We start from the raw sequence: 27901 nt of genomic DNA, 5'->3' as shown, positions 1-27901 counted from the left end.
TCTTGAAGCTGCTATTTCCTCATGTGTTTTGCCTTGCTCAGAATGTGCTCTTGTACTCTGCCTTTTATCCGTGCGGGGAAGTTTAATGGAAGTGGGATGTGTGTGTGATGGTCAGTAATTGCCTCTCCTCGCCTGACCATTGTATTGGGACACAGCAGGTATACTGCTCGGGCGTAAGTCTGTTTCCTCCCAGAGTGGGCTGTCCGTGTGAAAGTGATTGTGTAGGAAAAGGGGGCTGGAGGTAGAGTCCCTATGTATCCTACCTGGTAGGGTGAAGTAAAGATTTTACGATACCGCGTCTCACCATCCGGTGTACCACTCCCCGAAGACCCCTCACCCAGGTGATCCTTCCACACTGGTCCACTTCCAGGAACAGGATCCAAAAGCGATGGCCGTGTCCTGGCCACCTGGGTGACAGATCCCCAGGGACTAGTGTGTGAGACACCTTCTGGTTTCTCACACTAGTTATATGTGTGCTTTTATGTTCTTGTTTTTTGTGTTCTTTTTTGAGTAATTTTTGTGGTGATTTTTGTGATGTTTTCTTTTTTATTTTACCACTTTCTTTCCATGCTTGTGTTTTCCTGCTGCAATTAAATCACAAAGGAAATATTTTGCTAAAAGACAATATTTTATTGATATATTTTTACAATTTTAGTTGTAACATACAATTGTGTTTTTGTCTTTTGTGAAAACGTACATTTGGTGACTGTTATGTGTTTTTTATAAGAAAGTATACTTACAAGATGTATGATAATGTTTGTGTTCTTTTTTGTCATCTTCTCATGTTCCCTTTAATGTTGATGTTTCACCTTTACAAAATAAGATATGTGAAATTATAAAATGTTGTGCTGTTTACTATATACACCTGGATGTTCTGATTGTAAAGACATTTGATGCTAACATTCATCAATGAACAGCAGTGTGCACAGACAAAGGAACATGAAGAAAGAACTTTCAGCCCATTGGAAGAAGAAATCTGGGGGGACAATAGGAATGACCACAGGATAAGGCCAAAAAGAATAAAGAATACAGGAGTAACAACCTTGTGATAACAGGCTAAAATAAGAATCGTTTGCAGAGCCAAGACACTAGGAACTCTGTGTGAAAAAGACACTCAAGTCCGCCCGTTTGAAAAAACGTAACGTGTGAGACAATGATACCCAAGGGGGTGCTGCAAATCAATTGAAATTTTCAAGAAATGTTTGTGTCCTGAAGACCGCAAAACACAGAAAAAAAGCACTAGAGATAGTGCCTTATTTAATATAGAAAAGCTGAAACCTATGTAGACTATTGTAGGGGTAGAAAACCTTAAGCCTCAGTGAATAGAGATCACACTAAAGGATCTCTTGATGTTGAAATAAGCTTGTGACTTATACAGAACAGAACAATACACCAACATTGAGATACATCAACGTCTGTTCTCTATTTTTTGTCTGTACCATGACCTCATAGAAGGCCAACTATGTTTATAGGAAGACCTCAGTCACTTACTAACCCCACCTTTGACAACACGACTGTATAACATTGTATACAAAAAGTCTTAATTGATTTGACGTTTTATGCTCAATGTGTATGAATATAAATAAAATATGTTTTGTAATATGAATGGTTTGAAGTTAGCGTGAAAGACCTCATCAATTTGTTTTGTGATAGGGCCAATAAGTGGTGCACTAACGAAGCGGGTCGGACCAAGAGAGGCGTTATTGGTTCCTTGTTTGCTTGCTTGTCTTTTATCATTGTAAGGACATTTGATGGTACTGCTTACATTTGTATCAGCATTTTGTATATAGTACTATTTTTAGTATGATACTGCCTACAGTCATATTAACATTTTCTATATAGTACGCTAACAGTACGGTAGTGTCTTCATCCATAATAATATTTACCTAGCATTACAAACATAACTGAATTTTGCATACACATTTGTTGAAACTATGGAGCATATGACACACATTGACTCGTTCAGCAGTTTATTGTACTCACCTGCACATTCTTATTGTAAGGACATTACATACCACTGCTTACGTTTGTATGAACATTTTCTATCTAGTAGTATTTATAGTACACTAGTGCATACATTTGTATCAACATATTTTATACAGTGCTATTGATAATACGCAAATGTTTCCATTTGTATTGACATTTTATGTATAGTGCTATTAACAGTACTCTAGCTTCACTCATTTGGTTATTCATTCTTAATTTTAATATTTCACTTATACAAATGAAGACATGTTAACATATAAAATGTGCTGTTTACTGTATACACCTGTGTGTTATGATTGTGAGGAAATTTGATGTTAGTGTTACATTAGTATTAACATTATGTATATACCTTATAATTGTAAGTTCATTCGATGCTACTGCTTACATTTGTATTAACATTTTCTATCTAGTGCCATTTATAGTATGCTAGTGCCTACATTGTTATTGAGCTTTTAGATATGGTGCTGTTAATATTACAATAATGTGTACATTTGTATTGGAATTGTGTATATTGTGCTATTGACAGTACGCTGGTGGGTATATTAATACTAATGTTCATCTAGTATTACAATCATAATTACATTTTGCGTAAACAGTTGTTGAAGCCAGAGGTATTGCTAGGGAGGGGCTCAGGTGGCTATAGCCCGGGTCTTTTGGTTGTAGCCCCGGATAGAAGCTCAGAGGCTATAACCAAAAGTCTAGCTAACCCTATCCCAACAGTCCCGACATTAGCATAGCCCCAGATCTTTTCCAGACCGAGCAACATCCCTGACTACAGCCAAATGCTGAAGCCAGAGTCAGGACCATGTGCTAAAAGCAAATACATTTGGAACTGCCACTTAATCAAATGAAATTGATGCCATTCTACAAGGGGATACGTTTAGCGTATAAGCCTAGGTGGCTGACTGCCAGAGCTGAGATCAGAATAGGACAGCATGAACCTAGCAGAATGTTAACAAAAATGCTCAAACTTGCTTTCAAAGAAAAGTGCTTTACATATTGTTTTGTATCTTAGCTCTATAGCCAAAATAACAGACACGAATGATCACCTAAGTCAATGGTACTAAGTTTACTGGGAAGGATGAGAGTCTGAGTGGATCTGCAAGGAGTCAGACCTTTGACCATAGCATCAAACACAGATGTCTGAAATGAATTTATCTCTGTGCAGACCCGCTAAAGAAAGATGAAGATTCAGGTACAGGTAATAGTTGACATGGAGCCGCAGGGTACAAGTACCCACTTACTGTGTGTAAATAGGATAGTGCAAGTGTAAGTAGACTTGCGTGAACGTCAAGAAGCTCTCAGCCTTATCTATGACTTACCATACCCTTATAACACTATATGGGCCCTTCTCATAAATTTCACCATACACATGATCTGGCCAGCAGAACCCAAAGTAGGCACTATAGGACCACTACATACAGCATCCATCGAACATGTTCCATATTACTTTCAAAACGTTTCTTCTCCAGCTGGTAGAAAATAACCAAGGAATAGAAATTACGCCATTAGCCACAATGGCTTTGATGTAATTCCTGTAAATGTTGGCGATTCTGAACATTCTTTTTGATTTGAATATGAAAAGAGCCTTATTTACAAAAGTTTTTTTCAATGACGCAATCCCATTGAAAAACGCTTTGTAAACCACGCCCAAAATGTATAGTGGGCATGTGCCTCACACTCCTCTAATGTCATCTCGGAGTTATGTTGCGAACTAGGAATCATCCCCCCTTCTGGAATAAAAATATATTTGTATCATCTCAGTCTCCAGAAACATGACATATTTATAATCGCATTAGCGTAGTGTTTCTCGTGCAAGGCAGCTCCGCACGTTATGGACAGGTGGCAGATGGGTAAGAATTACGTTTTCTTTAACAATGTCATTATTATGTGTTAAGCAGCCACAGCCAGACTTGGAAGACTGTTGAACAGTTCTGTCAGCACGAATTATACTTTTAAATTGACATAATGCATTATTTAAGCACAGGTGGTGCAGTTTGTCCCTTATACCAATAGCAAGAAGACACACAGCCCAACCAACCAGAAGAGAATCTATCAGCAAGTACAGAGAAGTGATCAGAAAAGAACTCAAGACCCACCTCTTCAAGGAATCTCTCCTCCTCAACCCCTATTCCATCACGTCACCCCTCATGCCACCTGTACAGCTGTAGCCCTCCTTTGAGCCCCTCTGTATCCTACCCCCACTGTATATCTGTTCTGTTGTTACCTCTGGTAACTGCTCCGTTATGCATCTGTACTGTTGTATACCTCTGTAAAGCGCTCTGTTATTTCTTGGAGCTAGGTCCACGCTCAATAAATATAATAAATATAATAATAATAATAATAATAATAATAATAATAATAATAATAATAATAATTAACATATAGGTGTAGGGAAAGGAACACTGTTGACAGCAGTTTTTCCACTGGTCGGTTTTGCTCTAATCAGTTAGCTCTTACAGAAAAAGGGTAGTTTGCTTTTGTCAGCAGTGGAGCTTACGATAGCATGTATCAGTTACCTCTTACAGAACAAAGGGAAATTAATTCCTTTCCCTTTTTCTGTAAGAGCTAACTGATACATGCTATTGTAAGCTCCACTGCTGACAAAAGCAAACTAGCATAGCGTCAATGACAAGGGTAGCCTTTGACTCCATTTTCCTTCGAAAAAAGGGGGTATGAAATGTCTGGTAGTGACTAAGAATCGCAAGTAGCTGAGGAGCCTATAGAGTCAAATGTGCTAAGGGTGTGTATTTTTGTCCAAATTACATAGACTGGTGTAATAGCCCAGCACGTTCTTACCTGTGGCCTATGCAACTAAAGGAGTGGCTTAGGCTTAGCTGACATGAAAGGGAGGAACCATTTTTTTAAAAGGTGTGTTAAATAAATATAATTAATCAGCGGTCAGAAAATGGAATGGAAAATATTCCATTATAAAACAATATCAAATTAAAATTGATAAATATAGGTTCCAATCTCAGTTCCTTATAACGAAATGTAAGAATCTAATGTATTCATTCTTTTTATTCAATCATTCTAATCAGAAGACTGCAATATAATCTATTGCAAAAATACAACAATATATTCTCAATTTTATATTTTCCGTTATCACAAAACAAATAATCTAACTTCAAATGTATGACACCGATGGTGTGATTCTAAACATGGGTGCTGGTGACATCTACTAGGAAAGAGCAGCATTGTGACTTTTAGCATGCCAAGCAATTGGGTCAAGCAAATCAGGTCATGAAGCAGTGGCAAGGCCCCGGTTTCAGACCAATTTTGATGGATTTCTAGGGCTGAGTACAAGCTACTCGAGGACCACTTACTGGCTTGCTTTACACTCATGCCTATTTATTTTATTTATTTATTGAACATTTTTAGGGCACCTATACAGCAAAAAGTGTTTCCAGGCGACACAAGACAAAGCGGGGAGGGGGGGGTGGCAGGGGCAGAGGAGAAAATAACAATAACGGTCCTACTAAGCCCTGTGACATTCGAAATTGTGCAAGTGCAGTAAATAGAAGTGCAGGGGAGGCGAATGATCAGGGGGAGGGATGGGATAGGAAGAGGGGGTGAGGGAGAAGTGCAGGAGGGAGGGGTCGACAGGGGCTAGGCAGTGCTAGGGGGAGCCAAGGAGGGCAAGTGTCTAGGGTAAAACTGGGAAGGGAGTCAATTAGTGCAGGGAAGGGGGTGGATCAGACTCAATAGGATAATCAGGGAAGGGTGCCCATAGGCAAGTGCTAGTAAAAGAGTGCAGGGAAGACTGGTCAAGGGAGTGCGTGGCCCCGGTAAGGCTCATAAGGGACACAGGCAAACAGTCGCAGCGTCAGGTGGAAACTAGCAAGGGAGAGGGAGAGGGAAGGAGGAGGAGAAAAGGAAGGTCTTGAGAAGCTTCCAGAACTTAAGGAAATCCGGCTCGAGTCAGAGAGGGGCAGGGAGGCCGTTCCAGAGGGCGGCCCTGCAGAAGAAAGAGAACTACCCCACTCTCTGCTTGGAGAAAGGTCTGACCTGCAGAGAGTTGGAGCAAGTGGGCCGAAGTACTCTAGCAGGGAGGTATTTAGGGAGAGAGAGATGGATGTAGCAAGGTCGCAGGCGCCAGACTTCCTGGTGCACCAGGACATTACAAGTCCCGGTGGCGCAGGAAGTCAGGCATTGGATCTGACAAGTCCCCATTCCCGGAAGCACAAGGACCGTTGCTAATGGTTCCAGCGCTTCTGTGACAACTCTGCCTGCAAGGGCCGTTGGTCCTGGCAGAGTCAGACCTGCCGAGCGCAATGGCCCCTGCAGGTAGACTTGTAGTGTGGCGGCCCAGAAACAACGGTGATGGTAAGCTTACCGGCACCCTTGTTTCCGGACAGCCACACTCATAATGAGGCCCATTGAGTTTCTAGGGGATGGTGAGGAAAGGGAGAATGCCTGTCGGCAGGTGAAGCTGATAGTAGGCCTTCTTGGCAAGGTCATAAATATGAAGTACGAAGGAGAGAGAGGAGTCGAAGATGACACCAAGGTTTTTGGCCACACAAGGGTGAGGGGAGAGGGTGGCCAGAGAGTAGGAGGTAAAGAAGGGGCAGGAGTCAGCAACACTAATGCTTGGTTCAGCATAAGAAAAGAATGAATTTAGGACTGAAATAACAATGATTAGTTTGTTCTTGGATGTAATTAGGCCACAACATGTGCACTCACTCAATTTAATAATAATAACAAAGAAGCTACCCTTATGTTGTTCACTTAAAAAATATACAAAACTGAGGGTACAAAGAAAGAGCAGGTTATAGATAATGCACATGTCTACATAGGGTGAACAAACACTGTGCAGAGTAGTGCTTTGGTCCTGATGAATGCTGGGAATTATCATCCTGCAGAAACCAGTTGACCTTCGTTTCTGAGTGTTTTAAGTTACAAGGCACCAAATATACAAACAATATAATTTATTAATTTTTTAACATGATGTGTTGTGTTCACCGCCATAATAAATTTAGAGTGAGTGGAGAGACACATCATTTTTAGTTGTGTTTAATTGTTTTTTCAGGCCCTTTGTTCTGGATACTCACTGTTATTCAATATGAGTTTTGTGTATGCCTTCTCTTTAGTGTTACTACTCTGCGCAGCACTTGCTGAAGGGACATGTTTGTTATTTCACAAAGGAGGGTAAGATGTAGCTTTTCTCACATCGCATCTAAGGATGTGTCGTTCATTTGCATGATCCAAGGAGAAGAGATACTTTCATGTGTTACCCTTTGAGGGAGATATAGCAGTTCCACTGCTAGCGCCATCTGTCATGAATTTTAAGAACACAGTGCTCTGGAAGACAAAACTGTAATTATCCTCTGAAACAGATGTCAAGCAGCCTTCAAGACTTGCAAAATGCCATTAAATAGAATAAAATAAAAGGACCAGTCATGCATTGAAGGACATATCTTGCATGTCTTATCAGACATCCTCCATACTCACTGAATACAGATCATGCAGTGTTGACTGTGGAACCAGGAGTTCTAACCATGGCATCCCCACCAGCCAAAGTATGTGATCTTGGCTTGAGATCCCGGATCTGTCAGAATTAGGAGTAAATGGAGACAACGTAACCTAGGGTATCAATTGCAAAACAAAACCTGTCCATTTATATGGAGTGTGGGAGGGATCAACAGGTTGATGTAGAATACTTACTAAGGCTCTACTGCTTTTATCTCACTACAGATTGGCAGCAGAATCCTTGGCATATCTGGAGTTCATTATTTTATCCCTATCCCTTCCCCCTCGGGATGCGGGGGGAGTTGTTCACATATGTAACCTTCTCTGGGGTGGGCACAACTTTCCAGGGGTTGGGGGATCGGGGGCTAGCAGCACCTCTTGTTCAGATCAGCATTTTCAGAAGCTGACAGCATGAAAGAACCAAGTTTAATTCTCCACCGAGACTGTGTGAATTCTGAACAGGGTTTCTTGGAGTTCTTGGTTCAGATGTTGAAATATCTGGGGTAGGCACAACTTTCTGGAAGGTCTGGGGGCTGACGACACCTCATGTGTAGATCTGCATTTTAGGAACATGAAAGTATGAAAGAACCAAGTTCAATTCTCCACCGAGCTACCATGGATTCTGAGTGGTGCTTTTTGGAGTCGTTGGTTGACATATTGAAAGACCTAAGCAAGGATGTGCTCGCCTCGGGGAGGAACATTTTGCTTTAAGTCAGCGAGTAGAAACCCTCAATAGGAGAGTTACTAGTCTGCAGGCCACTTGCACTCCCTTACCTCCTGAGACTAGATCCTTTTCCTGAACCCCAGAAAACTTAGACTCAGTGCACAAACTGGATGTAGATAGGAGATGGGAAGAGGCCCAGGGGATCTCTGAGTCTCATGCTAAGGGAAGCCTTGGCTGCCTTAGAATGATTTGATGGGACTGCCGGAAATATCAGATTTTTGTCATTGAATGCGACTTGCATGTTCTTTAATGCCCTGAGGCTTTCTATATAGCAGCATCAAAGTTAGCCTTCATTCTTTTGTATCTCACTGGAAATGCTGCCACCTGGTTGTTCCCTTTTATCTCACAGAACAGCTCTATTCTTTAAGACTTGGTCCTTCTTAAACCTGAAATGCAGAGGATGTTTGACCATAGGCAGATCAGGCAAGACGTTGATTATGAGATGTTAGAGCTAAGGGTAACAGAGACATATTAAGTTACATTACACAATTTAATTAATTGGTCTAGAAAGTGCCACAAAAAGAAAATGCAAGTGGCTAACACCTTGCAATCAGCAGTTAATTTGTCCTGCCAATCTGGCTTGATTCCAGCTGAGCTAAAACAGTCTGTTGTTATCCCCTTTCTTAAGAAACCGAGGCTGGACCCTTCTATTCTGGCTAATTGCCGCCCTATTTCTCTTCTTCCTTTCTTCATTAAACTTCTGGGCTCTCTGGTTTCCCCCTTGCTCTGTTCTTTTCTGGAATCTTCTGATCTCCTACACTCGTCCTAGTTTCGACTCTGCAGAACAGTCTTCCTTAGGGCCAAAGAAACAGGAAGACAATGTCTTCACTCTATGACCCAGTCGCCCTCCAACCTTGGACCTACTGAATGTACAAAGTATAAGGAAACTGCACTTATAATGTGGAACATATTACAACATACCACATGAAAATAAACATGAATGAACTATTGAGAAAACAAGCACAGCTTGACAGCAACCTCTTCTTTCTAAGCAAATGCAACTTTTAGAATCTAATCCTGAGAGAACAGATTATCAAAAACCCTGAAGTGTCAACCTACAAAACGGGATTCTCATAACAAATACCAGACCGTTACTGACAGCACTGACTGCTACAAACACAGAAAGATGTCAGAAGAACGGATTTAAACGATCCTCTGTAAAAAGGGCCGGCACACCAATTATATGTGGAAAGAACTCCAAGCGTGTACATAATGACTCCACGAATCTCTTTAAAACAACAAAGGAAGATGCTTGAAGCACTGAAAGAGCTATAAATAGTGGGGCAGCACATGACACTGTGAGCGTGGGATAAACAGACACTCTCCAACAACAGGACTGCATCGTCAACTTCGGAAATGATACCCCAACGCAGATGGGGAAACTCAGTTCTAGCCAGGGCACTCATTTACTGCAGCTATCTCGGAGCATTCTTCAGACAACTCGACTGAAGGAATTGTTTCCTGACAAACCGGGTGACAGCCAGGCCAGCAAATGAATGGTTAATAACAAGGACACAAATAAGAAAAAGAAGCAGAACTCTCACTGCATCCCAGAAACTAGACTCACCCCAAAACTGGATTGATAACTTGAATGTTTTAGGCATAGAGGCACATACACCATTCTGGACAAATATATTAAAGAGTCCTATAACCTGACACCTACAGAAAGGAGGGTTATAAAGTCGGAACTTCAGCTAGAGTATCCCAATCAATCCAGCAGACTAAGGAGGGGTTATCGTCATAATGAACACCAGTGACTAGGTGCAGGAAGCACACGGGCAACCTTCTGACCACTCAAAGCTCAGGAAGACCCAACCAAACAAAAGGAAAGAAAACACAGCAACATTATAAAGAAACTTCCAAATGATATCAGGGAAAACTTTAAGAGCCTGAAACAGACACCTTTGTACTTGGTGCATTCCACATGATCCCTAACATATGCAAAGAATGCCACCTTGGATGCCCATTCGCGTCTGGGTTAGGCAGGCTACTTTAGAACATCTCTGTCTGCGTTGAAAACCTCTAGAAGTCATTTGTAAGAGAGAAACCTACCTACATTCAGCACACTACTGATATACTGAAAATGTCAAAGGTATAGATACCCTTCCAGTGGGCACATTGATAGCAACCATGGATGTGGAGCCACTCTACAAATTCCCAACGTTGATGGTACTAAGGTGTGTAAGAATGCTCTCTGAGATCATAGCCTACTTGCTGACACGATAGCCAAGTACATAGAAAACATACAACTATTTCACATTTGATACTGACATTTATCTTCAAATGATGGGGCTGGCCATGACACCGCAGTACACACATCTATTCACGGCACAACTGGAGAGAACATTTTTTGACATCTTTGACCACAGACCATGAAGATAGCTCTGCTAGATTGATGATTTCTCCTGGTTTGGACTGATGGGAAACACGATCTCAGCAGTTTCAATGCGTTCCACCTAACGATCAACTTCAAACTCTTCCACTCTCCTGAAAAAGTACATTTCCTCAACAACACTATAACAATAAGAGATGACCAGCTGCAGGCCACAGTGTATCACAAACCACTAGCCCAGGCTGGCTATTTGAAGAGTGACATCTTCAACCTTTTCCACCCAAAGGATGCCACAATATTCAGCCAAGCACTAAGATACAACACAGATGCAAGTGCCCGGGATAAAAACATAACAGCTTTCAACTCAGACTTCATAAATCACGCATAACTGTTGACAACCAGATCTACACAGCAACAAGAATGCCCCGGCGCAGTCTCCTGGAATGCAGAGCAATGGGGCCCAAATCTGGGTGCTATTGGTCATCACATACATTCTAAAATTGGAATACCTCCACAAGATTGCTCAGGAACTACAACCCATTCTGCAACTTAATGAATGACTGTGAGAGGTTTTCCCTAAAATGCCCCACCTTGCTTTGCGACAAGCAGACAATCACAAAAAAATAAGAAGCAAACTATATACACATATCACAAACCGGAACCATGCCATGCAAAAACAAAAGGTGTCTACACTGTCCACATATCTGTCATTCAGAAACCATCAAGAAAACCCACATGGGGCAGGATTACAAAATGATGGAGAGTTTTGCATGTGCATCCAACAATGTTGTGCACTTGATTGTGTGTATGAAATGCAAGAGGGCGCTATTATGTAGGAAAATTGTTCAGTAACTATATAAGCATGTGAATCTCCACCAGCAAAGCATACACATATAGGGCAGTTCGGTGGGTAAGCATTTTTTGGAGTGAAATCACTTGATGACCTTACAATAAATCAATGTGCTCAAAGGTAATTTCAGGACATAAAATCCAGGACACCTTTGAGTTCAAATGCATGCATATTTTCAATCCACTGACAGGTGGCTTAAACAGATGCTCTGGCCTAATGAGTCACTAGCCGAACTAGCAAAACCTTACTCTTTCCAACATTGAGATTCAGAAGCCACAGCATCCAGACCAGACACTTCCTATCAATTTCTCTAAGGCACTTCACTGGAATCTCACTGACACAGCCCCACCAGGCTCTCTGAGGCAATGTGCATTGCTGGACTCACTCCAGACCAGTCCTCTCAGCTCTTTAAAAGCCCCAGCCCCACAAGTTTCCCAGAGGCCTTTGTGTGCCTCTGTCTCACGTCAGACTGCCCTTTCCTCATCGGGTGTAGATATACGCAATTGCAGGACAGTATTATATCCCAGCCTTGTCACACCAGCCTTCACAAGTCAAAGGCCTAACGCATGACTGATTCTGCCCCCTCCCTATCAGCCTTCTAGAAGCACAAGCCTGACACATGAAGGATTTTGCCACTCCTGCTCTCAATCAGTCTGACATATGACACGTTCTGTCTTAGCCTTTGTAACCAACTGCCTGTTTGGCCTTTAAAATGCAATTGTTTAACATGTGGCTGACTGTGCGTCTCATTCATAGCTTACAGATAGACAGAAATACATGGAGTTTTACGTGTGCATGTAACACGTTTGTGTTCTTGAATTTGTGTATAATATGGCATCTGACTGAGACAGCACCTCCATCTTCCTACTAGCCTTCTAGAGTGGCCTTTAACATTCATTCAGTCATTTAACATGTGAGTGACTGTGCTTCCTATCCCTAGCTTAAACCTAGATGGCCATAGCGGGCGGCAGATTCAGTCAAGGTGGACATACCAGCTCTACCTCTGCCCAAATGGACTTCAGCAGGTTTGTATTTACTGTGACTGACACTACCTAGCACTTCATATTTTCATGAGAGAAACCTAACAGTGTTTCTTTCTCTCCTCTTCTCCTAAATGCATGCCATTATTTATAAAAAAAAAAAAAAACAGAAATAAGGACAGGAACAGATAATGAGCTCCACAGGTGACTTTTAAAATGGACGTTTTTCCAAAAGCTTCATTCCACCTTTGCCTGAAAAGGGGATTGGAAGATCACAGAAGCTTGCAAATAAAGGACTTTGCTAGCCTGGTTAAAGTATCAACTTATTGTCTTGTTTGGATACACCTTCTTTTGTTACACTTTGATAACAGAGTAGAACAAAAGAAGGTTACATGGCACTTTTCCTTGGACCTCGTCCATAAAAGGTCAGCTGATTTGACAAGCAATTGATTTGGTGATATCCAAACACAGACACTAATTGAATTGCCATGGACATTTAATGTTAAAAAAAAGAATGTTGACCAGTAGGTGCTTTTTATATTTAGTTTTCTATGTACCTCAAAAAGACACATTTTTGTATGCATTTCTCTAAATTCTTTTATTACCTGGTGATAGCCTTCATTACTCTATGTCCTTGTCCTTAACGTTTGTGATGATTCCTAACCCAGAGAAATGCAAGATCATCTTTTTCGGCCACTCATAATTCCTGGCTACACCATAATATTTGAAAGAAATTATTTGAAATAACTAATTTATATTGTATATATATATATTTTTTTACTCCTCTCTTTACTCTCTCCACTCTTTAATCTTTAAATGGAACCGCTTGAACCCTCCTCATGCCACACAACATCCACATCCACCAGTAAGCAGATGACACACAGGTCTACTTCAAGATATCCTCCATCAAAGACATCCAGGGGCTCAAGGCGTGCGCACATTGATCCAGTTCTTGATGTCCAGTGCCTACCTAAAGCTCAACCCTTCCAAGCCTGAATTCCTACTGCTGAGCAACAACAGCGAACTCCCAGACATCCAGACCTGGCTCTCTGCTATGAACCTCAAGGGATTCACATTCCAGCTGGCTACCAGGAAAGTCCCTCGGGTTCAGCATCGACAGACACTGCACGCTCAAACAGCACATACCAAGGAAGACACAAATGACTTGGTACCAACTTTCTCTTCTGCAGAAAGTCAAGCCCTTTATCCCAGCAAACCACTTCATATTCACTGTCCAAGCCTTGGTCCACTCCCACCTGGAAGGCCTTCCAGCAACTACTCTGGCATACCTCAGATGTGTCCTGCATTCTGCCGCAAGACTCACTAAAGGACTCTGCAAATTTGATATCACCCTGACCCTCATCACCTACACGGCTGTCACCCTGAAATCCCCAAGCTAACTCAATGAGAAACTCAGCATCTCTGGAGGCCTGTGAGCCACCAGAAGGAAATGTGCAGTCTTGGACTCTGACGGTGCAGAAAGGAAAGAATGAGAAGACAGGCCTTCTCTGTCTATGCTCCAAGACTCTGGAACCTACTCCCCTCAACATCAGAGTTGCTAGTTCAGTTCAGATCAGAATTGCCAGTTCAGAAAAGAGCTCAAGACCTTCCTCTTCAAGGAATGGCTCCTCCCTAACAATTGGGTCCACACACCCTGCACTCCCCACCTTATCTGAGACTCAGTGATGTTCTCCCCACTGTCTCCTCCCTTGGTTGCTTGTAGATCCCTTACTGCCAATTCACCACTCTCGCACTCCCTGGTTAGGTCCCTGGTCCCTTTTTCTCTGCCTTCCTCACTGAATTCTTCCCCTGTGATTGTAAAGCGCTCTGTTGCTTCTCAAAGCTAGGTCTGTGATCAATAAATGCCCTAATAATACAAAATATGAATAATCCTCTCCTCCCTACAAAAGGGTGAAAACATACTATGAACAGTCTTTTTTATACCAAACAATAGACTGGATACCGAAGTACAAGTATCTTGGCGGGGTGTGGATGACTAGGAAAGCTAGAAATCAAAGTAATGAGGATTAGCTGGAAGTATTAGAAGTATTACTTTGTTGTCTACGTTCCTAGTCACAGTTCTGATTCATTTTACTATATGCCAAGAAGTATCCCCCTCATCAGGTGAGCAATGGCACATGTCTCATTTTCTGTACAGAATTCAAGACTGTTGCAACAAAGATGGCTGAATGTGACCCACGCAACATGTAGATGGTAATGTTGCATGAAGGTGTTTGGCTGGGGTAAGCAAGAAATAGGTGGCTAGGGGGAAGAGCAAGTGGATTGGGGGAAAAATTGGCCAAAGGAACTGGGGAGCATTAGATCCAGGAGATTGGCAAAGGAAAAAACAGAGTCTGGGAAGAGAAGTACCCTGAAGGAGGGGAAGTAGAATACCCATAGGGCTGGGAAAGGGACTCTGGGCTAAAGCGAGAAAGAAACACTCATTGTTGGGAAGGCAGATACCCTGAACGCTGGCGAAATTAACGTCCCAGAAAGCGGGGAATAGAGTGACCCAGGGGGCTGTAAGCAGAGAGGTCCAGAATATTGAGAAGAGAGCAGCCAAAGGGACCCAGTGGGGTGTTTGGGAGAGGAGGGAAAACTGCTTGACGAGGACAGTTAGAAGAGATGAAGTAAGAAGGGGCCGATAGAAGAAAGGAAAAACGGGTTGTTAGAATAATTATTGAGAGAGAGAGAGGACAAATATCCGTTAGTGAGAGGATGAGGTGATAGGAAAAAGTATAGGAGAAACTTGGCAGAACACAAAGAATGTGAAGGATGTGGCATGAGAAGGAAGTAAAGAGGCGAGGCGGATAAATCAGAAAGAGGGAAAGAGGAGATGACAAAAGGTAGTGAAGAATAGAAATCAAGGAGCATCAAAGGATAGTGTAGAAGGGGAAGAGAATAGTGTGGAGTATGGGTGAAGTAGCCTGTAGCCTAAAGGAGGAGGAATGAGATTTTATATTGAGTGAGAGGGTAGGTTGAGGAACAGGTGGTGGAGTAGCAAGGAGGAATGTCAGAAACCAGAGATATTAGGAAAGATATACTTAGGCATGACGAACTAGAAGCAAGACGGCAAAGGAAAGAGGCAGTAGGGATTAGAAAGCTAGAGTCCCAATGCCCTGAGGGAGGGAAGCTGTATGGGCCCCAGAAGGAACACCCAAGACAATCTACAGAGACTTCCTGTCTTTGAAAGGTCAGCTCCGGGATATGGCTGCCTACAGAACAACCATCAGGCTTCTGTGTAGTTGTGACAACTCGAGTGTGATGGCAAAGCAAGAAGAAGGGTGAAGGAACACCTTAAACCGAGGACTGTAAGCCTGCAGGGAGAGACCCAGAGAAAGGCGGAAGAAGGACACATGAACACCTTAATCCTGACACTTTGAGTGTGCTAAAAGGGACCTGGAGAATACAGGAAGAAGGGTGCAGGACCCTTTTAATCCTGGGACTGTTAGTGTGCTACTCATGGTGTTAAGCTCAGAAATCATGACCTGTGCTTAATAATACCTGATACTTTTGTACTCAGTGAGCAACCCTTTTATTTTAGCTTCCTTGACAATTTAGTTAAACATTTCTAATCTATACACTTATAGCTAAAGAGTTTAAATAGTGCTTATTTCAATGACCTGTAAGGTCTATGGGCACTATGGCCACTGTAAGGAGTTGACTCCACACCAAACCCCTACCCCGAATTCCAGTGTTCCAATTCAGTTACAAGTAAGCAGTCATCGAGGCCCTCCCTTTCCTAAACGTTGGCAATAAGTTTCCTGGCCAGTCACCAGTGACCTCAATGGCACCATCAGGGCTGCCTCCATCATCATCATCGTGCTTCTGTATAGTTCTCCCGCTGTTAGAATCCTAAGAGCGTCCATCCGATCATTAAGCTCGCCATTATCAAAAAGTGTTCCATCCTGTGAGCTTGTCATTAAGGTCACTAGCCTATAGTACTGCCTGATCCTTTACTGAATATTGGTATAGACTTTAAATAATAGCTTAAACAGGTGTCAAAATGGGTGTACGCAATTCCCAATACGAAAGGATGAGCCATTATATTCACTGCATTTGGTCTATGCATCTAACATACATTGCCAGCTAATATGACTTCGATGGCAACTGCTAAAGAACATATCCCCAATGTCATCATCGCCCATGCACATTAACCCATTATGGCAATCTTGTAAGAGAGGATTCTGCATTGACCCAGGTATCAAAATGCGACTGATTATGGGTTTGCCTGCAATGAAGAGAAATGTGTTTGCAATGTCATCCTTGGAAGATCCACACCCAGCAATCCTACAGAAAATCTAGTTTTTGTTATTGTTAAAGGAATCAAGATGGCTTTCAATTTATCAAGAGATTCTGGAGAAATTTCAAATCTGCTCTGCCTTACCGTCGTCTTCAATGTGGTGGTGGGTACTGTCGTCGTCCACGGAACTACATGGATAATCACTGTTGCCGTGGTGGAGAACTGTGGGGCAGGGCTATCAGTCACTTTAATCAAGAGTTCGAAGGTCAAAGGATCATACACTCCGTTAGGGTTATACGAGAAGGCATTGTGCAGGATTGAGTCTCCGGCAAGTTGGAAGCGGTTGTTGATATTGCCTGTTGGCAAGAGTTACAATACAGTAAATATTCATGCATACAGATGCATATACATATTCATTTCCACCCATGAAAGGACCGCTCTTGACACTCTTCAGGTTGATGAGCCTCTTGTCTGTTTCTACCCTTTGCTGCCTAGACTTTTCAGTATAGTCAGTTTCTCCTCTGTTTCTCTATCCTTGGCATGCTCACACACTCTCCTTTCGTATATTGTAATGCAAGGGTCTGCAACATTTGGCTGCATAGTTAATGGTGAGGGATCATAGGAGTTGTAGTTCAAGCTATCTGGAAAGCTACAGGTTGCAGACGGATGCTGTGGTGAGATCAGGGTACTGTGTGTGCGCGGGTGCGCGTGTGTGCGCGCGCTTGCGTATTTGCGTGACAGCCAGCTCTGTGATATGCACTTCTGCTGGTTATCTCCTTGTCCCCATTCATGCAAAGTCAATATGCTGTGCACAGTGAGTCTGCAGTTGTTGGACAACGGACATATATATGATTCCTTTGTGCTGGCTGCTCGGCTCTAGGGAACCCATGGCAACATTGCATCCTTATTGATTAGCATGTGCTTATTTAGTGCTTTGATATAATTGTGTGGCTTTCTAGGCACTTCAAAATTCTCAGTTATTGCACATGGAGAAAGACAAACACAATGGGGCCGATTAATCAAAATATTGTGTCCTAAACATGCACAAGGGGACAAAACATCTGCATTCTGCGGACAGGTAGATTCACAATTATCAATCTGCCCACAAAGCACTCTTTGCACAGACAGGTTCCTGTGTGTGACTCAGACCATGGGCAGAATATGCGGGCAGGGGGCATAGCACAGGAGTGCCAACCAGGTGTGTCCCTTGTTGCAGACCAAGTGCAGACTGGGATAAGGGCAATGTCTCAGGGGTCTCTCTGGACGCCTGGCAGCGCTGATCATAGATCGTCAATGCTGCCAGCGGTCTGGGAAGTTGACGTTCGAAAAATGGAATCGTCCTGTAAAGCGTTTCCATCCTTTGTGTACATTACCACCCCTGGAAATGTACACACTTAAATGACGGTGATAAGTCCTTGAAAGCCCATCAATCCAAATGCAGCCACTGAACCCCAGCCTCTCAACCACGTGGGGTCAGTGCCTATCGAGAGTGCACCCTACAGTTACATATACGCCTAGGGGCTGGCTGAGTGGCCCTTAAAAAGCCAATCCTTCACCCCATACCAAACCTCTTTTGTGAATCGGGGATTGGCCTGTACAGAATGTCTGCACCCGAATGCGAGTCTCAATTGGAGCCTTGTGTCGCTGTGAGTCACACTGATTGTTTACAGGCTTTGCCCTTGCACAGCTGAGCTGCTTTCTAGGCAAGGTGGGGTTCAAGCAATTTGCCTGCTCTCGCCTTTCAACCACTGCCCTCCACCTAAAGCCAAAAACAACAGAAGCACAGCAAGGCCTTAATGCAAACTCTATTTCCCTGTCCCATGGAAGTGCATAGCAGGGTCTGCAGGAGCAGGTCAGGCCACCAAGACAAACAAGCACTGAAGAGAAGCAGGTGAAACTAGAGAGATAATAAGGTTATGACTAAAAAAGAAGGGAGGCATGTAGAACATGTGAGGAGCGCTGAGGAACAGATTAGGACATGAGAGACCAGGTGGAGTGATGAGGACATGGGACAGACAAGGTGCACAAAAGTAGAGATGCGAGAAGGAAACAAGGAGAAACAAGGAATGGCAGGCCTATTAAGGTGGAGTTTAATAAAATGGGGGAAATGAGGAGGCAAAATGTAACATAGGGAGGAAATAAATAATGTAAAGAACATGTGGGGAACATGACAGAGTGGACAAAACATGCCATGGTTAAACTAAACACATGAAGTTGTCCGAATGGAAAGTTTCACTCTGGGGAGATGGGGTAAGGAATGCGGACATGGACAATGAATGAGATTCGGAGGCAAGAAAGAAGAGCGAGGAGTTGAGCATAACCAGCAACATATTGTTTCCTCAGCACAAGCATAGCAATATATTCATGCCAGAGATACAAGTTGATAGCGAAATGCATTATACATGAAAAGACTGTCTTAAAATAGAACACATCATTTTTTTTATTTTATTTTTAGAAATCTACTAAGAGTAAATACTTGACACCAGATGCCAAGATGGCTGATGGAAATAGAGGAACTAGGGACAATCATCACCTCCGACGATGGAGTAGGAGAGCACACTGTTGATGTCAACATCCTCGCAGGCCAGTGTCACGATGGGGGTCGTCATGCTCAGTGTCGAGTAGATTGTTCTGTAGTAGTATGGAGGGTTGCAGATGGGGGGGTTGTCATTGATGTCCTAGACATAAGAAGATCAATAGGATTAGCTGCAGGAGGTACTCATCATCCTTCTATGACCTATGCAATAGGTCATGGGAAATCGAATAAGTGATGTGCTGGATTCAAACCTACACCAAACCTCATCTCAAACTCTCCACATCCCAAAACCTATACCACCATAGAAGTGTGGTTGTCCTAACAGCACCTGAAATGCCACCACATGAAAAGCATATTCCTGCTTACTCCACTCCTGTAGCAGAGCCTCCCTGTCTTACCCTATCTCTTCACGCTGTCAATGAATGGAGTTCCCTCAGCGTTAGCTAAGCAGGCTAGATCCGAAGGGTTCATAGTAGACTTCACCCTCTGCCCCCCAATGCTTGCATCAAAATCTAACTATGCCAGCCCAATGGCAGTGCTTACTTCCTGAATTAACTAGTGTGATATGAACAATGCACCTCTAGCTAAGAGGATGGGTAATTATAACCATACTACACAAACACAGCAAATTATACCAGAATTGGGTCCGCTGAACTGGCTTTTAAATAAAAATAAATTAGCTTTCAAAACTCTTTGTGCAGCCACCCTGCATTGTGACCCAGCACATTCCTAATTATAAAATCGGCTGACCAGATGCCTAAGGCAGCCTCCCAAATCAGTTCTCGCACCACCTGGTGAATTACAACCGCTTTTATTTATTTATTTTGTTATTTATATGGCGCGCCTAACGCAAGGGCATCTGGGCGCTTTTCTTATAAGTAAAGTTACAGTTGTTTAAATTGTAACGTATGTACAGAATCATGAACACATTGAATTTTTGTTCTTACTTTTTATGCAAGAAAATCACACTTAACCCTATAGAACTTACCACTCGCCTGAAAGCTGACCTTTGAAAGCTCTACAATGCCAGCTCTTCCCCAAGTGTTTGGTCAAAAGTCCATCAACCCTTCTAATTCTATTGCCACCACGTTTCAGGAGAGCTACTCACTTTAGAACTGCCTCCACTGTTTGGCCAGTCCTGCTCTGAAGCAGACAGCAGACAGTGTGTGCCCTTCACAAAAACAATAAAGAAAATATATGTATAAAATGAATTACTACTCTAAAGAAAATTTAAAAAGTGTGTATGCGCTAGTCCATCTAAGACTAATACTAGTAGAAGTGCGCCACCAGCAGCCCCCCCCCCCGTCAACATTACATCTGTTCAAGGCAACCCTCAAGAACACTGCCTGCCTCATTATGGGAGCCATGCATTTTAATCCTAGACATCCCAATGCACTGCCATTCATTTGGCCACCATCAGTAGCAGATGCTCCCCGATGCCATAGATTTAACCGAATGCAATTTTACCTAAGAAGGAGTGACCAACACTTTTTGACCGAAAATGGTAGGTAATGTGGTATATGTCTAATGCATAATAGGTGGGGTAAGGGTAAAAGTTAGGGGAGGGAGGGGTAATTCTATGGCAAGACAGGAGGCTCATATTATGTATTACAATCTTTACTCTGAAACCACAGCAGCAAAGAAAACAAACTTTTACAAACAAAAAAGTTGTAAAAACAGACCTAAATAGAGTTCAATGTCAATGTAAGGGGGTTCCCCAATCCATCATGGAGGACAGGTCATGCCCTGCAGGAGACCAATGAGCTTGAACCCTCCCTTGTATAGGTCCTTTACTCCAAACCCAACTCCCTTTTCTTTGCTGATGACACCAGAGCTAAGTCACCCATTTCAGTTTTGTGTCTGCATGTCAGTAGAAATAAACCTTAATTTGTTACATTTAGGAAGAGAAATTGTGTTCATGTAGCATTTATTTGTGTTACATTTAATATATATTGGCCCTTTATTTTATAAGGCATGTATCTGGCTGTTTTTCTTTGCTTTTATCCTGTGCGCGCCGGTCTAAATGGAAGCTTTGCTTTAGACCCGGCGCACACGGTTCTCTTTTATGTACGTTTTATTGGGTCTGACAGAAGCTGCTAATGCTTCGTACCGACGCGCGCGAGCATTCTTCTTGGTGGTTTAATTTATGTTTATTTTATGTTTTACGGCCGTCACACGCAGGTCTGAATGAAGCTGCTAAAGCTTCAAGGCCGGCGCACGCGATCCTCTCTTTTTTTTGTTTAGCCCTCGGTGTTTGTTGGGGCTTGCCGCCCTCCGTGTTCAGAAGGCCTGGGAGTTCCAGGTGCTGGATGAACAATGCTACGGTGGCGCAATAGTTTATCCGGGGCCTGCAGTGTTCTTTTGGAAAGCACAACCTCCAGTGACTCAACTGCTAAGTGGTTGGTGTTGGAATGCTGGTCACCTGAGTTCTAATCCAATGTCTGGAACATCCTCGGTATTTAAAAAAAAATTATATTTGGGTCTCCTTTTCCATTAAATGCCACCTGGGAATGCCAGGTGCTGCGGGCGCACTCGGTCCCCTATGTTTTCCTTTCTTTTCTTTTTTCCAAGCATTATGTAGTGTAGCTTCTGCTGCACTCCAGAAGCAGGCTAGAGCAGCAGGTTTTACATGCTGGAAGGCCTGGGTTATTTATTTTTGCCAGATCCGATACATGTTTTGTTTTTATAGTTTGCAGCCAGTCTCTGTAGCACAGTCAGTAAGTGATGTCACTTGTACCTGGAAGGTTCGGGGTTCGAACCAATCCTCCAACTTCAAAATTCTGAAAGTGTTGTGAAAAATAATTACAATTTTAATTACCATACTGCCCAACCATGCAAAACCCTGACGGAGTTTCTTAAATAAAAACCGGAACGTCTGGTCGCCCTAGTTATGCGGCAACTTGAGCCAGCCCAGTCTGGACTTTTCACTTTAACAAGATTATATATAATTTTAATTACATTTTAAATAAGAATATTTTGTAATATATATGTTTGGAACCCGCCCGCTAAGTGCCTGATGCGCTGCTAATCTGCAGCCTTGTTTAAGCGCGGCATATGGCATAGAGGATTACCTTCACTGTAGGTGTGCCATAAACCTGCTCGGTGGCAGGCTTTGCCTGTGTTCTTCTGCAAGGTGAACCCCTCGTGTACTGCTGGCTCCAAACCCTGCTAGGGTGAGCGGTTTGAGGTGCACTTGCTCAGTGTACTCTTCCGCTAAACAATATATTTAAGCTGTGCCTGGAGCACATTTACGTTTTCAGCATTGCCAGTAGCCCGGATAGCTCAGTAAGCATCAGCTTCTATAAGGGGCCAGGGTTCGGACCCCTGTTGGGGCGTAACTATATTATTTTATATTATTTTAGTTATTTATTAGGTACTTTAAAGAAAATAGTGTGTGGAGGTGGTGTAAACAGACCTATAGGGGGGGTTGTACCTTCCTCTTTAGCCATCACTCGGGTGTTAACCTTCGTCTTTTATTTACATTTTCTCACCCTTTACATTAGTTAGTTTCAGGACAACTCAGTCTATTTCCTTAGACATTTCTTTCCCCAATATCAATTGCTCCACCCAGTACCCATGTTGATTAAGTTGCAGAATTTTCACTCGACATGAGGAGGAGAAAATGACACTTTATGTCCCTATTGAGGGCTGCAGGACTTGATGTGCAAATGGGGTTTACCTGCTCGGCAATGCCAAGTTCTCTCCTTAGAGGGTGGAGTGTTTCCCTTACTATTTGTCCCAATATGACATTCATTATACAATTTGGAATATTGTTGGGGACAAGGTCAGCTCACGGGTAACGGTTCAGTTTTTGTTGCAAGGCAACGTTGAGCAACCGTGTTCTGACTTGGATGGAGTGTTTGGAAACACTTGCTGGTATCAGAGGGATGGGTTACCAAATAATAACTTTCTGGTGCCCGCCCCATGGTTTTCCTCCCAAGGCGAATAGAGTGCTTGCTTTCAAATCTGTGCAGAGCCTACTGATGCAGGTTCCTAATTTTAGAAGGGTCTAAATCAGTCTTTCATCCTGTTGAGATCGATAAGTGAACACCTCCCACCACACACCGTTGGTAGTAATGATGAGCAGCACTCATATACCTGAGGGTTCGTAGCACTACATAAATGCTATCTTGCTATGGGCAATGTGCTTAATTTTTTGCTTCCCCTGATCCCCAGAGAGGCCAGTCAGCCTCACATGCATACAGAGGCCCGGGCCTCAGTGTTTGAAGGGACAGTGGTCACAGTATTCCTTCACAACCTTTCAATTACGGGGCACGATAATTATCCCAAAATCCTTCCACTCTCCCCTCACCCTTCATTCCCCTCCCCGCCACCCTTGCGGGGGGATTGCATCATAATGTTACACCTCTTGGAGTAACACCTGATGGTTTCCGTTTTTCCTTTAACAAGAGTTCTGGCTCATGACCAGTGCAAAATTCGCACTGGGCATTTCCCTCCCGTCAGTTTGCTTTCCTTTGCATCAATTTCCTGGTATTTCACAAAGTTAAGCGGAGCCCCTTCCACGGGCATGGGGGTTGGTTAGAAGTGCAAGAGTGTATTTATTTTAAGGGTGTAAAGTGGGGCTTTAGTGTGGTCCTCAAGGTAGCCTTCTTCTGGGTTGCAAGGTTTTCCTTAGATAAGTGGAGGAGGTTTTATCTCCTCCTATGGGAAGGCACAATATCCCTCGGGGGGATAGAGGGGTCTGGGTGTGCTCCTCATCTTCCATCCAAGTTTTTTTTTGCAGCCCTCTATCTCAGGGCGTTCCAACGTCTCTACATTAACCATCTCAGTAGGTGTCTGTCAGTGCGATTGCCAGAGGGCTGGGAACCAATGACTTGGTTCTCCTAGTCACCTGCATGGCAGGTAGACCTTTTGGGTTTTCACGGGAGATTGTTTGCAATAAGGTGGCAGCACATGGTGCTGGGGGTTTCAAGGTTCTTCAGATTTGCTAAAATAGAGGTTAGTCCTCTTCTGGTAAACAACTGCATTTTAACTGTTTAGTGATCTGTTTCTTTGCAGTTTAGAGTCTTTGCTAAGACTATGGAATTTAGTGGGTTCTCCTTCGGTTAGTTTATGATCCTCTAGGGGATTTATCAACCATGGGGGAGGGGATAAGGTCCAAGCACCTGGCACATCTTCAAAGGGATTCAGGTATCACTATAATGGTAGCGATTGGATGTAAGATACGTCTTTTCTCCTTGCCAAGTTCGGTCTCTTAAGAGTCAGGTTTTGTAAATATCTTCCTTTTGTCATGGTAGCAGAGTCCTTCTTCAAGAGCTCAGGAGGTCTGAGGGTCTCTGTCTTGGCGGTTTGGCAGGTTTAACTCTTCCTGGTGTTTGAAGGATTTTTTGGGAATATCTCTTTGTCATCAGGGTCCCCTGGTGGGTCTTTTCTTAGTCCGGATGTTATTTAACGCTAGCTGCTGGGTTACAGGTGGGGCTCCTCTCTTCCATTCTGCTTCTGCCTCCAGAAGACATACCTGTCTTAGTATACACATATCTCTGGGGAAAATGGTGTGTTAAGGACAGGTTTTGCTGTAGACTTTCCTGTGTACACAAGGCACCAGGTCTATTGCTTTTCAGCTCCACTCGAGCTAGGTCTTCATATAACATGTTAATAAAATGTCCTTTTACTCGCGCTTTACCTTTTATGAAGATTGCCTTTCCCACTTGGCTTCCAGTGTAGTTATGCGACATGTCCTGTTTCTAATATAATATCTTCCTTTAACGCATGGAATGGAACCTACAAAGCTTTCCGCCCCTGGGGGGTATTTTTCTTTATCTCCAGGAGAGCTAAGTGTTTGACTTCTTTTGTTTGCTATTTAGGTTTCCAAAAGATGGTATGAATTTAAGTGTTTTAAATGTTTGATTGGACAATGGAGGAGTTTTTTACTCCTATGTTTTTTCCTAACCTATTAGTATAGGAAGACTTTGTTCAGTGTTTCCCCCTCCCTCTTTTTAACCAGTTGGTGGCCTGTGAGGAATGCTGGAATTGGCGCATCTTCCCAGTTTGTTTCTGGCAGTGGATTTGGCTATGACTTATAAGACAGTTATTCAGGCAGCCTAGCCTTGGGCAATACTCTTGCGTTCAGTTGATTGATCAAATGAAAACATTTAAAACACTTTCTTCTCCTATTATTTTTATTGTATTGTCACTATTGTATTGATCATGTTGTACTAATGGGATGCAAGGGCTTCAAACGTGCATAATATGAGCCTCCTGTCTTGCCATAGAATGACTAATCCCCCACACTAGCGTGAGAAGGGGGTTTAGATTCTATTAAAGACAAGGAGGCGAGTATTATCCCACCCAACCACCCTTGATATGATATGATATGATATGGCAGTTGTGGCACGTTTATACACAGGTGTTTCAAGAGAGAGCATTCTTTGGTTTGTTGTTCTTCCCATCCACCCACCCTTCTTTGCTTGTTGTTCTTACAGCTATGAGCTGAGGGTCTGCTCAGGAATGTGGCTCACAGTTACAAGATGTGGAGAGTGCGTGATACGAGAGCTTCGCTGGATTTGTCTTCATCATTTGATCTTTGCAGTGGACGTCTGGTTCAAGACAGCTACAGACAGAGGAGTTGGGTTTGGAGTAAAGGACTTATATAAGGGAGGGTCCCTGCTCATTGCTCTCCTGCAGGGCATGAACTGTCCTACATGATGGATTGGGGAACCCCCCTTACATTGACATTGAACTCTATTTAGTTCTGTTTTTACAACTTTTTTGTTTGTAAAAAAAAATTTCTTTGCTGCTGTGGTTTCAGAGTAAAGATTGTAAAGCATAATACTCGCCTCCTTGTCTTTAATAGAATCTAAACCCCCTTCTCATGCTGGTGTGGGGTATTAGTCATTGTAATTGGTTATTTACAACACGCTTAATACCCAAAGGTTTCTAAGCTCAGACATGGGAATTGAACCTGTGTTGCTCCACGTCGTTTTGCTTCCAAGACAAGTGCATTGCCCCTGAGCAATCCTCCCAAGGCTAAGGGGAGCTGCGGGGGTTTCCCCCCGCATTAAACAAAAAAGTTTAAAAAGTAAAAACTTAATTTCGATTTTCGGTAAAATAGATTCGGTCACTTCTCCATTAGGTATAATATTTTCGATCAAATCTACCCCAGCCGATGTTCCCACCTTGATATATGATGTACAGAAACAACTTGGGCCGCAATGTGTTTATGATGTCTTACAGTATTATCCCTCAAAATCAATATCCCAAGAAACCTACTCCCAGTTACAGTTCACCCCTATGTGGAACTAACTCGATCATGGTTTCCCGCCAATTTCTGCTATTGTAATATCATGTAATAGGGCCCACAATATAAACGAATCTCAGAAAGAATATGTCGAAATCAGGAAAGAATGCTAGCACAAGTCAGGTGATGCTGAAGTCACTCGTTCAACTGTACGTCAAACGTCTGGTGCAGCGTGCAGGGCAAAGGTCATTAAAACAATGACTGGGAGAACCGATTTAAAACTGAACTTTCAAGTCGCAGGGCCATGTGGGACAACTTAGCAAGGCTATTTTGCAACGGCAAATCAATTTGCAGTTGACAAAAATTGAAAGCTGTGGTAGGGCAAAGTGTGCCTAATTCACTCATATAAAAATGTGTGATTTGCAGCAGGTGCATAGGAATTGCATGCGTGGCCATTGAGCTGTGGAAGCGCAGACTGGGCGGGCAGCCGTGAAAGCTGCGCCCACCGCGGGTGGAATACGTCAAGTACCTCTCGGTGTGCAAGCTGCGAGCGCTGGGGAAGTTCCCAGGGTGCAGGACGTGTTATATTTGCATGGCCTCTCGGTGCTTTCAGATCCTGCCCTGGTCGGGCTGGTGGGAGCAGGTGGAGGAGAGGCTGCTATTAGACCATCTGCGCGTGCGTTATTGGTTTGCCGTGGGGTAGCCTGCTTGATGTTAGTCTGCGGTATGGGAGGGGCGGGCAGGGGATCAGTGAAAGCTTTGGGCACGTTAGCAAGTGCTTTGTGTGTAATGCGTGTTGTGTGTAGACGGCGAGGAAGTTGTGAGGCGATATTGGTGGATGTCATTTAAGGTAGCAGATTGGGAGACAGCTGATGGCAACTGTCTACAAATGCAAATCCGATTTACTACAGAAATGGTTGCAGACGCTGCATCGTTCGCTAGTTTTCAGTCAGCAGTTGCATGGCTTATCACTGTGTGAAGCTGAATACACCTTTAATTAAGTCATGACTTGCATAGGTGTGCGGGATGATTAGTGTTATCGGGAAAATAGTGATACTAGGATGAGGTTCGTCACAAGGATCCTTGCAAATCTCCACACAGCCTAACACAAAAAAAGCATAACAGAAACATCCTATTGCATTACAGCATATGCATCATATTGCATTATAGAATATACATACTATTGCATTACAGCATATACATCCCATTGCATTGTAGAATGTACCTCCCATTGCATTACAGCATATACATCATATTGCATTACAGAATATACTACATCCTATTGCATTACAGCATATACATCCTATTGCATTGCAGAATATACACCCTATTGCATTACAGCATATACATCGAATTGCATTACATAATATACATCCTATTGCATTGTAGCATATACATCATGTTGCATTACAGAATATATATCATATTGCATTACAGCATATACATCCTATTGCAATGCAGAATATACATCCTATTTCATTACAGCATATACATCCTATTGCATTACATCATATACATCCTATTGCATTACAGCGTATACATCCTATTGCATTGCAGAATGTACATCCTATTACATTACAACA

The 27901-nt window shown here is 42.9% G+C and overlaps 1 protein-coding gene across 1 annotated transcript in view; it reads right to left on the bottom strand.

Moving 5' to 3' along the window:
* The window catches only part of CDHR4 (cadherin related family member 4), a 332193-nt gene that overhangs the window by 13296 nt on the left and 290996 nt on the right, over positions 1–27901 (bottom strand). Inside the window, exons 13-14 of the mRNA XM_069646250.1 lie at positions 19118–19262; positions 16729–16940 (exon numbers count right to left, since the gene is read on the bottom strand). Coding sequence (XP_069502351.1) covers positions 16729–16940; positions 19118–19262 — 357 coding nt within the window. The remainder of the gene's footprint in view (positions 1–16728; positions 16941–19117; positions 19263–27901) is intronic.

Source organism: Ambystoma mexicanum, chromosome 2p, assembly GCF_040938575.1.
Source record: "Ambystoma mexicanum isolate Mex_15411 chromosome 2p, UKY_AmexF1_1, whole genome shotgun sequence".
In the NCBI taxonomy this organism is placed as follows: Eukaryota; Metazoa; Chordata; class Amphibia; order Caudata; family Ambystomatidae; genus Ambystoma; species Ambystoma mexicanum.
The sequence above is the reverse complement of the archived record's forward strand: the minus strand, read 5'-3'. Positions and strand labels throughout refer to the sequence as shown.